We start from the raw sequence: 13,977 nt of genomic DNA on the forward strand, positions 1-13,977 counted from the left end.
ATTAATATTTTAATATAATAAATTTATTAATAAAGATATAACTATAATATTAAATATTATATTATATTAATATAAAATATTAATATATTCATATAAATACTATATTAATATCAATAAAAATTTTATATTAGTATAAATATTAAAATAATATTAATATATTATAAATATTATAATATTTATATTCTCTGCCACAGCAGCCCCTGCTGGTTCGTTTGGATGCTCCAACGTGTGCTTCAACCGGCGTATACAAGATCAATTTCAATTGAAAAAGGTGGGTCAGCCAGATTCGAAGGCGGGACTATTTCCCTAGATAGAGATGGTCTAATTCAAATCACGCCAATAATATAAACATTATACTATATTTATATTAATATTAATATTAGGATAATATTAATATAATATTATATTAATATTTATAAGGATAATATTTAAATAGTATTTTGAGAATGTGTACTCTACAATCACATATTTACAAAATCATCATCATCATTATTTTTTATTTACAATCTTAAAAAGGTATTTTTGGAAAGAAAAAAGATCCATCAATTTTCATCCTGTGGAAAGTCCCAAAACCCACCTCCCTAATGGATTTTCACTTTCCATGATACATGGGAAGTATCTTCTCATTGGAAGAGTTTTTTTCATTCTCTCTCATATTAAAACTCTAACGAAATAAGAGGATTTTTGTCCATTTTTAAGAATTGCCACTTCCCCTCTCTACTTCTCGTGAACCAAACAAGTCCTAAGTAATTTGATGTTTTAGTTAGTCGGCAATTCTTGCCACCTTTATGTTAAGATCTAACCAAGGATCTGTAAGTAATATATAATCTGCTTTAATAGGGATTACGAATAATATTTCGACATATTGACTATAGTCAGCCTGTCCAAGTCGAGTTACAAGCCGGCAATTAAGGGGCTTTTAAGTAATTCACTCATTAATTAAGCTAGATAATATTGCATATCATAGAATTTTTGGAAAAAAATTATGGAGTTGGAAAATATGGATTAAGTCGGTGATGCAGCTGGTAACTAGCCTCTCTATATATATATATAGGACTTGTTTGGTTCACCAGACGTGGAGGGTGGAAGGCAATTTTTGAAAAGTATAGAGGAGTCCTCTTGTTTGATTAGAGTTTTCAGAGGAGAGAGAATTTAAAAAGTTCTTCTTATGGGAAGACACTTCCTATGTTTCATGGAAAGTGGAAAGCTATAGGAGAGGTGGGTTATGGAACTTCTCATGGGATAGAAATTGATGGCCATTTTTTTTTCAAAAATATCCTGTTAAGATCCAGGGCTGAAATTCTGTAAAATATTAATGGATGGTTAAGATGAAATACTGAATAGTGATATATTTCTAATATTTATATTAATATAAATATTATAATATCTATATTAATATAAATATTATAATATCTATAATATATTAATATTATATTAATATTAATATTAATATAATATTTTTATTAATATTAATATAATGTTATATTGAATATTATATTTATATCTATATTAATAAATTTATTATATTAAAATATTAATATATATAAGTATTATATTAATATAATAAATTATTATGATCTAATATTATAATATATTAATATTATATTTATATTAATATATATAATATTATTATTTATACAAAGTTTGGGAGCAAAAAGGTATGGTCTTATATCTTTTAAGGGTATAACAGGTATTTTATATAGTTTTTTCAAGAAAGTGGATGTTCAACTAAATATAAAGCACTCTGAAATAAGCCACTTTCCCGTAGTCAATCAAATATGTGAAAATCATATTTTCAGGAAGTAACTTTCTGAAGTTGCTTTCTGAGAAGAAAAGTTCTCTCCACAAACTAAACGAGTCCAAAGAGTCTAGGAAACATGGATACCTATATTTGTTTACTTTTTGGAAAAATAAAGATTGGAAGTTATGGTTCTATAATTGAAATTTGAAACACAAGTTCATTTGATGGTTATAGGAGTTCCAAAAGTGAAAGATTAGTGATATTTTGCAAGAAGTCAAGGAGATACTTGATTTTTGTAAATAGTGAGGAGCTTTTTGGTTAGCGACATATTTATGCATATGATTGATGGAAGTAGATCAGGTTTGTGCTTGCAAGCTATTAAAATTAAGGATTTTCCGGCATGAAGTATGCTAAGGTTCCAAAAGTAGATGAGAAGTGTATAATGGATGAATATAGTTGAGCATATATAGTTGATTTGGCTAGTGAATCATATGATTTAGGTTTTGACCAACAGTAGAACATGAAATGAAGTTAAAAGCACAATATGTTTTGGAGTAAAGCGGATAACTTGCAAACTAGTCAAACAAATGCTATACTGGGTTATCCAAAGTCTAATTCTGATTCATACTTGGAAAGTTGCTGTTGAGGTAAATCTCTTTACTCAGGTAGTTGATGGAATATTTCAGAGCAATGAAACACCTACACACAGTTTTATTGATATCTTAAGCATATTCTGATACCAAGAGAGTGCATTTGGAGGTGTTCTGGAAGAAAAATTTATATGGTGTATCTACTAATAGTGTGAAAGACATGAGGAACAACTCTGTGAACTACACATTGAGAGGTTAGGAAGCTTCCAGCATGAGTTAGTCTTCAGCAAGGGTCAGGCTTTAACTGCTTACCTTATGAAGGTTACTTTCGATGTTAAGTATCTGATGAGCATGGGGAGTCCTTGAGTGCATGTTAATCAAAAGGTCGGTATTATTTGATGAACTTTAAGTTCTTGAATTATTAAAGTATTTTGACAGGAGTAGATGTTTAAATGTTAGCTGAACTCATGATTTAGTAATGTGTTTGAACTTAAATATAGACTTGATCTTGAGACAGGCTGAACGATTTCTAAAACAATGCAGAAGGATGTGGATATAGGCAAGAATATCTATATTATTATGAAGGGCAATGTGGATGAAGTTTAGATGGTATTTTGGATCCTTATGATCATTGGAATCATCGAGGAAAAGGAAACTTGTCAAGTTATGGACATGAATGGTCTTCCACAGGAATTGCATAATAAAGATGTTGAGATTGATGTTTGGTTCTGGGATGTCCAAACAGAAATGAATCTTGCACTAGGTTATAGGAAGAATCTTAGCAGTAGCACCAGTAGAGGATAAAGTGATGAGTGGCTATTTTGCCATGTGAATTGTAGGATAAAGGTGATCGCAATTAGGAGGTGTTGGATTGAACTGACAGCATAGATGACAAGGACAAACCATATTTGTGCAAGTATGACAATGAAATTTGAAGATTTTAGTTGAATGATTTTGCATTGGATAGAAATGATGGTGTAAAGCATACCCAAAAGTGGTGAAGTTTGGCTATCTGTTAAATTATCTTGGCATCTTTGTTGCTATGTTGCTAGACATGGATGATATGATTCCCTATTTGAACTAATGATCAGTCCAATATCTTTTGCTTTGCCCTTGTCGAGTCCTTGGGCTGTTTTCCAGTTTCAAATAATCACATGCTATGCAATTTGGGATTTCGTTAATGACATTGTGGCATTGTACTAACGGAGTAGCTGATTCGCACTCTTGAGTTCTTTTCCACAGATGTTATTCAGACCCGTGAGCGGTGAACTTTCCTTGTGACAAAACAGACCTTACCTACCTCCATCAACTGGACTGTAGAGACAAGAAATTTGAAGGTATAAATATTGGTAGACCATCGTACAAAAGCACATAAAGTTGAACTACATTTATATTTCTGACCACAAAAATCACATCGAAGATGGTCCCATCACTATGGAGTAAAACTTCTGCCCAAGACATTTTTGCAGAAATCTATCGATCAACTCATTTGTGCTGTGCTTTGTTTTGTTCTGTTTTGTTGGGTCTTTGGTTCCAATGAAGTGACGTGTCTGCAGTTAAGACGCTTGAATGTGTCTTATCCTTCCCATTAGTAGTTTTAGGTAGGCATGGAAAAATAACTGGATGCTAATTGTTCAAAGATTAAACTCTTATGACCTCTTAAAAGCAATAAATTATGTCTAGGTGCAAAGATTGAAGTAGGTGCATTGATTACTCTTAACACTGTAAGTAATTTATAGTTTAATCGAATCATCATGACATTGTGTTGCTCATTTGTAGGTCAGAGATTGTTGAGAAAGTAATTTCCAAATCGCTATGCATGCTACCTGCCATTTGCTTTTTATCTTTATTCATCTGATCTAGGAGTAGTTTCAGACCGATGGATATCGAACATGCCTGCAATGTTGGATTTAAGTCGTCTGTGCTATACAGCAGCATAAATTATTATCTTAGAGGAGCTTGTCAAAACAGTGAAAGTCCTCATGATGATTTTTTGACTGTCATGTTTGATTTAAATCACCTTTTTAACCTTTGATGTGCAACAGTTTGACTAAGGCATGATTAAATTACTTGCTGAAAATGTGTTCCCCATGGGGCAGGTACTTGAAGGCAGTAGGATTGATGATAAGCTTGTTAAAAGCATTTGGAGAAGTTATTATAGGGGTGTTTTGGAAACCTTTGAGCTATGTCATTTAGCTGCAGGAGTAGGACAAACCTATTAATGATTTTGCTTGTTTTGATAAACTTTGAAATTTCCCATTTCTTGTGTTTGAATTACTATAATTTTTTGTAAAAGACTGCAGATAAAATCGCATTGATGTTTATCATGCTGTTGGGATTCTCAATGCATAGTCTTGGATTCTGTCTGCTTTGTTTCATGCGGTGCTATGCAATTGGCACTGTGCATGTTTGAATTTGTGGTTGGGTCGTTGAAATGCAATGTCAAGTGCAACTGTTGAGATCCAGTGACTAATATAGCTTGATAGGTAGATTAGGTTGCTTTATGTTATTGTACTCCCTGAAATCTAACTAGCAAACAGGTACGTTTAAAAAATAATAAATAAAAATAAATATGGCAATTTTAGTTTGTTAATGTAATAATTTGTCAAATTATTTAACTAACATATTTTAAATGTAATAGAAAATGTATTAAAATACTATTGTTATGATTTAAATTAAGTTGTACCATATACTATGACGTGTCCTGTGCCATCCTACTGAGCACCTGGTTAATTGACAGGGGAGACAGTAAATCTTCTCGAACAAAGGAGATGATAAAGGATGATTTAAATCAGTCTTTCATGGTGGTTATACTCCAAAGAAAAGTAATCAAAATAAAAATAAAACAGGCTTCATCCGAGGATGTTTCGGCAAAGGTTTGCTGGTGCAGGTTGTGTGCTATACAGTGGTACAACCGCGACGATCAATCATGTATTATTAAACTGATCATGTGTTGAGTCTAGCGAAAATTAATAAAAAATATTTAATTAAATTTAAATTTAGAAGTAGTTGTCCAGTTAAATTTTAAGTAAAATTTTTTTTATTTAAAATATAATTTTAAAATAATCATCTAAATGAGATAAAATGATCTAATTATTCTCGTAATTATGAAATAACATTATATTATTATAAAATAATATTATATTATTATAAAATAATATTATATTATAATAAAAATAATATTATATTATTATAAAATAATAATATATTATTATAATGTTATACTATATTATTATAAAGCAAGGCTGCATTGATGTAAAATAATACTACAATAAAAAAATATTATATTAATATAATACAATAAAATAATATTATATTATTGTAAAAAATATTATATTAATATAATGTAATATTATCTTATTGTAAAGAAATATTATATTAATATAATGGAACAAAATAATACTGTATTATTATAAAAAATATTATATTAATATAATATAATATAATATTATCTTATTGTAAAAGAATACTGTATTATAATAATGTAATATTGTAATATTTTAAAGAATATAAAGATAATTTTAGATAAAATAAATAGTTATTTTTTATTTATATTTAGAATGGATACGTATTTTTATATAAAATTTATTTGAAAAATTATTTTTAAATTAAAAATAAAGTTAAAATTTTATCTCTAATTTTCTATTAAGTCTGTTTGTAGCAAGCCTTCATCTTCTCCTCGTTGTGGACTCGGAAGAGAAAGTAATGGATTGATGATTTTTTTTGGTGATAAGGTGGTACTGGCTACTAGCTGGCATGTACGGAGAGAGAGGAAGGCTACGTTGTTTCTTCAAAAAAGTTTTTAGACGTTATCTTATCAAAGATTGCGAACCAATTCGCTGATGGGTTCTATTCATCTCAAACTTGTAGAGTTCGTTGCCCTTCTATGACTCGGTATACTTTCTGAGAACCCTTCTTTCTTTTTTTTTTTTTCTTTTTTTTTTTGCCTTTCTTTGAATAAAATGGGGAAGTTCTTCCCTCCTAATTCCATCACAAAAAGGAAAAAAAAAAAAAAAAGGATTGCTTGATGGTTTCCAACTCATATGCCCAAAAAATGACATGGTTTTGTGGAGGTGATGCATTTGTTGGAGGAATGGAAAAATCTGTGGTGAATCGAAAACCAAGCCTCCTTCCCAAGAAAGGTTCCTCTTGAGAAAGGACGCTACTTTCTCGCATCATCTTGTATCAAAGGTTACCGACAAAGTAACATTTTCCATCATGCTTAAAAGATCTAGAAGGACGTTCTCCACTTCCCAGTGATTGCGATCCGAAGCATGATTTCAAATAACGGTGTTATAGCTATTATGGTAACCATTCTCATAATTGTGGTCACCCTTTATTGTGTTATTAAGATAATAGCTGTTATTTTTTTGTTATAGCCCATTATTTCCTACGACAACAGGTTACTATAACATATTGTTTTTTAAAATATTTTTTAAATAGTTATTTATATAACAGCTGTTTATCTTAACTTGTGCTTTCTTTTAAATAAAATATTTTTAATTTTATTTTTAAAATATTTTTTCCAAAATTGATTGTGCATTTTAAAGAGTATATATGTCATAAAAAAACAACATGAAAAATAGCATCATTATTTTCTGTTATTATTTGTTATTTCCCTTTATAACACCATTATAATAGTCATTATATCAAAGATTACTTTATATTAAAGATTTCAAAAGTTATTTTTTTAGCACGAATAGCAGCCGGTATAATCATTATAATTATAACGTTCGCTAAAAATTTCGGTGCCGGACCATTATAACGGGATAATGCGGTATATTTAATTTTCATCCCATAAGTTCTAGGTTATATAATTTTTAGTTTCTAACCGTGCACTTACACCCGGCTCTACACATGTAGATGCGTGCATGCACTGGTGATATAATTTTGTATAGAAATAATATAACTATATGCAAATTGGTATGAAAATATACGGTTTAAATATACGAAATCTTCAAATAAATATATGTGAAAACCGTGACCCCATCCATGACATGATGTTTTAAGAATTGGTGTTGGGATAGATCCTCATCGTTTAGCTGATTAGCTTTCTTTTTCGCCTTCTAACCGATCAAATGTGCTACAGTCGATTCTCTCTCGTCTCCACACCGGATGAGTTGCTGTGATTTAATTCGATTTGGATCCTGAACCTAATCGACGTTAGGTCGATTAAGATTGACAGGACTTGACCACCGAGTGTAACGGATCTAATCAAATTGATTTTAACTGATTTAGTTTGACATATAACCTATGATTAGCTAGTGATATTCGGTGTATAGCTGACTACTTCCTCAGTACTATACCGGCTATCTGAATCAACGACGGTTATTCTACATAAGCATTAACTATATGCAAATATGGAGCATAATAGTCACCCACAAGCGACCTACTACTCACCTTAATGGCAGTTAATGAAGTAATCGCCTATTACATGCCGTAACTCTCACGTCCCGAACATTTGGAGATGAGAGTTATGCAGTAATGATATCACTTACCCTATAAATATTGGTAAGCAATAGAGGACTATTGGTGTAGAATTTCGTCGAAGTCGGAAAAGCTGGAGCTGAGATGACCGCGGCTGCCACCGGAACCTGCAAAGAAAGTCTAAACCGGAGTTGGAGGTGCTCCGACAAGACCCTCCGACGCTCAAGTCAGTACTCTGCTTCAACAGAAATGGAGTGCTCGAGCGAAAATTTTGGCAGAGTTTCGAGATAGAGTTACCAGCTTAGAGAAGAATGTATCTGGGGGTCCTTATTTATAGACGGAGGGTGTAACTGACCGACAGCGACGTCTGTAACTGTCTAGTAGTGGACCGCTCAGAGCTGCGTTGAGTTTGTTACAGAGAGTAGTGGCGTCAGGGGTCGTTCAGGGCCACGTTGAGCTTGTTGCGGAGAGTGGAGTGGTGTCCATTATCGGGACTTGCCAGAGAGTGGTGGAGCTGCATGGAATCCATTGCAGAGAGTGGAGCAGGATGGCGGCTCTTGTCGTGGCTTGTCAGAGAGTGGTGGAACCGCATGAAATCCGTTGCAGCGAGTGGGGTAAGGTAGTGGCCCTTGTTGTGGCTTGTCAGAGAGTTTGGATCCGTCGGCTGAAGCTCGACTGGAATGCCTGATGGAGCAAAATGGCTCTTTACATCGTTGTTCTAGGAGAGGCTCGGATGTTCCGAGATCGCTGACCTTTCAGGTGGGAGTCACCTGTCGTAGGAGCTCGGATGGAGATTTTTTATTGACGAAGTCTGGAGAAGTCCGATCACTAGGAAAGTCCGTCTGGGATTTATCTGATGTGGAAGCTCATCCGAAGATCATTCGTCGGAGAAGTCTGATTTTATGGGGAGCCCGGTAGGAGATCGGCCAGCGATGGACTTCAGATAGTGTTGGGGAGGCTCGGCAGACATCGGAGGCGATCGACTATCGCAGGGACCCAGTTGCTGAAGCTCATCCGTCATAGAAGCTCGTCTGGAATCCATCCACTGGAGAAGTTCGGACGGGCTTCGGTTCTCGTGAGAGGTCGAAAGGGGGCCGTTTATTGTAAGAGCTTGGGCGAGGATCAGTTGTCGTAGAAGCTCAGAGTAGTGTCCCACTGTAGAAGTTCGTCCAGAGCCCACTCGCTATGGAGTAGCTCAGCTGGAGTCTACCTGTAACAGAAGTTTGAAAGAAATTTGCTTACAATAGATATTTGGGATAGACAGCCTGCTGTAGGAGTTCGGAGTAGACCGTTTGTAGCAGAAGTTCGGCTCTCGCGGGAGCTCGATTAGGATCCGGGAGGCGGTCGATCACCGTAGAAATTTGGGTGGAGTCTGGTTACTGTAGAAATCTCATTATCGGGGGAGCTCGAATGCTGAAGAAGCCTGGGAGAAGTTCGGAGTAGGGTCGTCCGTGGTCGGAAGAAGTCCGAGAGAAACTCGGGGAATGGTTGACTGTTGTAGGAGGTCGATTGTCAAGAGGCCCAGAGGGCCTTTGGGGTGACCCGGTGGGTGAACGTAGAAGCCCATTGTCGGAGAAGTCTGGACGGCCGAGGGAGTTTGGAGAGGCGCCACATATAAGGTCGGGAGCCGGAAGAGCCCCGAAGGTTCGGTCTTTTACAAACTTCGACCGGAGGGATATTTTATACCCAACACCAATCTCCCTACTTCTGAGTTCGGGTTCCGAATGAAGGATGTACAGAAAAATTCTCACAACCGAAGTGGCTCTCCTCGATTTCCGCACTCGATGATTGCCAGGTATTTTGACGTTCGGCACGTTGGTACTGGAGCCTTTTCGGAAAAGGTTTCTTCTTTTTGGAATTCCCGCAGGAGCGTGGCTCTAGATACGACGTAATAATGACTCTGTCATCTACCAGCCGTTTCCAACAGTCTGTCGAGGTGAGTGGGACATGCGGCGAGTGCAGGCCGGCCAGAGGAGATCCGCAATCATTATTGCGCCGGATCCTGGGGTCTATTTAAGCACGTTCTCCTCCTTCAGGGGTTCCACCTTGCTTGAGAGAATCCCTCGATTCCCCTCTTCTTCCCCGAGAGCTCCAGCTTCCTCTAGCATCCTTCCCGGCCTTAGGCATCCTCCGGGTCGACCTCCATCATCCTTGCCGTCCCCCTGCACTCCTGGGGTCAATCTAGATCAGTTTCGAAACTTCCTGACGTTTTTCCATCCTTTTTTCTTCGTATTCTGTTTATTTAGCTTTTTCGGGGACATATTTGCTATTTTTCTCGATTTTTTAGGATTTTTGTGGCTTCCATTTGATCCAAAATGTCCTCTGATATCTCCTCTTCTAGCAGTTCTAGGAGTTCGTCAGTCCCAGTTCCCCATAGTACTGGTACCGTAGACAAACCCGTAGCTAGGACTGAACCCTGTCTGGCCTTTGCGCCGGACACCATCCCCGGCTCCTTGACTCCGGATGAACTCTCACTAATAAGGGTTCAGTATGGAGTTCCTTCGAAGTACGAGCTGGAGCTAGGGATGATGTCCAGCGCAAAGGGCAGACAGGGTTCGGTCCTAGCTACGGGTTCGTCTACGGTACCAGTACTATGGGGAACTGGAGCTGATGAACTCCTAGAACTGCTAGAAAAAGAGATATCAGAGGATATTTTGGATCAAATGGAAGCCACAAAAATCCTAGAAAATCGGAAAAAATAGCAAATAGGTCCTCAAGAAAGCTAAACAAACAGAATACGAAGAAAAAAGGACGGAAAAACGTCAGGAAGTTTCGGAACTGACCTAGATTGACCCCAGGAGTGCAGGGGGACGACAAGGATGATGGAGGTCGACCAGGAGGACGCCTAAGGCCGGGAAGGATGCTAAAGGAAGCTGGAGATCTCAGAGAAGAAGAGGGGAACCGAGGGATTCTCTCAAGCAAGGCCGGCCTGTACTCGCTGCGTGTTCCGCTCACCTCGACAGATTATTGAAAACGGTTGGCAGCTGACAGAGTCATTATTACGCTGTACCTAGAGCCACACCCCGGCAGAAATTTCAAAAAAAAAAAATCTTTTTCGAAAAGGCTCCAGTACCAGCATGCCGAACATCAAAATACCTGACAACCGTCGAGTGTGAAAATCGAGGAGAGCCACTTCGGTTGTGAAAATTTCTCTGTACTTCCTTCATTCGGAACCCGAACTCGGAAGTAGGGAGACTGGTGTTGGGTATAAAATACCCCCCCCCGGTCGAAGTTTGTAAAAGACCGATCCTTCGGGGCTCTTCCGGCTCCCGACCTTGTATGTGGCGCCTCTCCAAACTCCCTCGGTCGTCCGGACTTCTCCGACAATGGGCTTCTGCGTTCACCCACCGGGCCGCCCCAAAGGCTCTCTGGGCCTCACTGACAGTCGACCTCCTATAGCAGTCAACCATTCCCCGAGTCTCTCCCGGACTTCTTCCGACCATGGACGACCCTACTCCAAACTTCTCCTGGGCTTCGTCAGCATCCGAGCTTCTCCGATAACAAGATTTCTACAGTAACCAGACTCCACCCAAGTTTCTACGGCGATCGACCGCCTCCCGGATCCTAATCGAGCTCCCGCGAGAGCTGAACTTCTGCTATGAACGGTCTACTTCGAACTCCTACAGCGGGCTGTCTACCCCAGATATCTACTGTAAGCAAATTTCTTCCGAACTTCTGTTATAGGTAGACTCCAGCCGAGCTACTCCATAGCGAGTGGGCTCTGGACGAACTTCTACAGTGGGACACTACTCCGAGCTTCCATGACAACTGGTCCTCGCTCGAGCTCCTACAATAAATGGCCCCCTTTCGACCTCTCGCGAGAACCGAAGCCCATCCGAACTTCTCCAGCGGATGGATTCCAGACGAGCTTCTATGACGGACGAGCTTCAGCAACTGGGTCCTTGCGATAGCCGATCGCCTCCGATGTCTGTCGAGCCTCTCCAGTGCTATCCGAAGTCCATCGCCGGCCGACCTCCTACCGGGCTCCCCATAAAATCAGACTTCCCCGACGGACGATCTTCGGATGAGCTTCCACATCAGATAAATCCTGGACGGACTTCCCTAGCGATCGGACTTCTCCGGACTTCTTCAATAAAAAATCTCCATCCGAGCTCCTACGGCAGATGACTCCTGCCTGAAAGGTCAGCGACCTCGGAACATCCGAGCCTCTCCTAGAACGACGATGTAAAGAGCCATTCTGCTCCATCAGACATCCCAGCCGAGCTTTAGCCGACGAATCCAAACTCTCTGGCAAGCCACAACAAGGGCCACTACCTTACCCCACTCACTGCAACGGATTCCATGCGGTTCCACCACTCTCTGACAAGCCACGACAAGAGCCGCCATCCTGCTCCACTCTCTGCAACGGATTCCATGCAGCTCTACCACTCTCTGGCAAGTCCCGACAACGGACACCACTCCACTCTCCGCAACAAGCTCCACGTGGCCCTGAACGACCTCTGACGCCACTACTCTCTGTAACAAACTCCACGCGGTTCTGAGCGATCCACTACCAGACGGTTACAGACATCGCTATCGGTCAGTTACACCCTCCATTTATAAATAAGGATCTCCAGATACGTTCTTCTCTAAGCTGGTAACTCTATCTCGAAACTCTACCAAAATTTCTGCTCGAGCACTCCATTTCTGTTGAAGCAGAATACTGACTTGAGCGTCGGAGGGTCTTGCCGGAGCACCCCTAACTCCGATTTAGACTTTCTTTGCAAGTCCCGACAGCGACCGCGGTCATCCCAGCTCCAACTTCTCTGTCTTCGATGGAATTCTGCACTAACAAGGACCTAACAAGCTTTTGTTCTCGTTTTTGTCTCTCTTTGATTGTTTTCTTTCTCTGATTAATTTAAATATCAAAGAATCTTTTGTCGGATTATTTTTAATAAAAAAAATTTATAAACTTTTTGCCATTTATCAATGAGATATAACAATTTGATTTCCGACCGACTAGCTCACAAGAGACAGGCTATAACAGTCAGTCTGCTCAGTAAGGTGTTAACATAGCGTTTCAATACCAAACCTGCTGTGTTCGCTTCATATCTTTAACAAAAAAAAAAAAAAAAAAAAAGGGGAGAAAAAAAAATGATGAAAAAATGAACCTTGTGTTGGCGCGGTCTTCGCGGAACGGGCCTGATGTGGTGCCAATGAAGTGTGCATGATCCGTGTGACATGAACTTTAGCCCCCTACTCCCATGAGTAAAAAAATTAAATATTAAAAGTCACAGTCCAAAAAAATAAAGAGTTAATATTAAATTTTTTTATTTGATATTTATAATAAGATAGTATTTTTTTTGATCTATTAGATATCGGATCCAATCCAATCCTAATAGAAAAGATTTTTTTCGATTCGACCCAATTCTAATAGTTAGATTTTATCCGATTCGATCCTAATAGAATATGTTTTATCTTATTCGATCAAGAGACGAGAAAGATATGGATTATAAAAAAAATATTCGAAGTGAGTTTGAATCAGATACATATAATGATATATCCCATTTTGATAATATTTTTTTTATTTAAATAAATTAATAATATATATCTGTTTCTCATGTTTAAATAAAATCTAAATATGGTCCGCTCTCCCCAACCCTCTCTCCCTCCCCACCCCAACACATAATGGTTGAATCCCATCCGAGTGGCAGCCTGACAAGTCACTACTCCCACCCACCTTGACACCCAAGGGTCAAATTCTAGCTGAGTGGGGCCCAATATATCCCCACTCCCTCTCGCCCCGACACCTAAGGGCCAAAACTTAACCAAGTGGTGGCCTAACGGGTCCCGTTCTCCTCAACCCTGGTACCCCAACCTTAGGTCCCTAGTGGTTGTTCGATGAGAACTAGGTGATGGACGAGGAAGGTATTGGCAGCAGAAAGGAAGTGACAAGAGTTTGCTCTAGCTCGATGGTGAATAAGCACAATGCCAATAGCAGAGAGGAAGCGGGATTAAGAGTTCGAAACTGTTTGCTTGGGGGAGGCAATAGCTAGAGTTCTGTTTGCTACTTTATCTGATCAGGCACCATCGATTGGGGGGAGGCATCATCATCACTCAGGAGAGGCACTATCATCTAAGCTTTCCTATTTGACTGGTCGAAGCCTCTAGTCTCTCATTCGATAAAAGAATAAATTTTTGCCACATAGGTTGATCATTTTTTTATTTGATTATTATTATTATTATTATTATTATTATTTTGATCGGAGATTGGAGGGG

General features: G+C 38.4%; 1 protein-coding gene across 23 annotated transcripts in view; it reads left to right on the plus strand.

Moving 5' to 3' along the window:
• LOC105060019 (uncharacterized) overlaps positions 1-4,676 on the plus strand; it is a 10,671-nt gene extending 5,995 nt beyond the window's left edge. For 12 of the 23 annotated variants that reach the window (XM_073259726.1, XM_073259722.1, XM_073259727.1 and 9 more), the window contains 2 exons: positions 3,574-3,668; positions 4,431-4,676. Coding sequence is in view for 2 of the 23 variants with exons in the window: in XM_073259732.1 (XP_073115833.1) it covers positions 3,574-3,599 (26 nt within the window). In the remaining 21 variants the exon portion in view is untranslated. The remainder of the gene's footprint in view (positions 1-3,573; positions 3,669-4,430) is intronic. The other 11 variants (XM_073259728.1, XM_073259723.1, XM_073259724.1 and 8 more) reach the window with 1 other exon arrangement.
• The last annotated feature ends 9,301 nt before the right edge of the window (positions 4,677-13,977 follow it).

The sequence above is a fragment of the Elaeis guineensis genome, chromosome 6 (assembly GCF_000442705.2).
Source record: "Elaeis guineensis isolate ETL-2024a chromosome 6, EG11, whole genome shotgun sequence".
In the NCBI taxonomy this organism is placed as follows: domain Eukaryota; kingdom Viridiplantae; phylum Streptophyta; class Magnoliopsida; order Arecales; family Arecaceae; genus Elaeis; species Elaeis guineensis.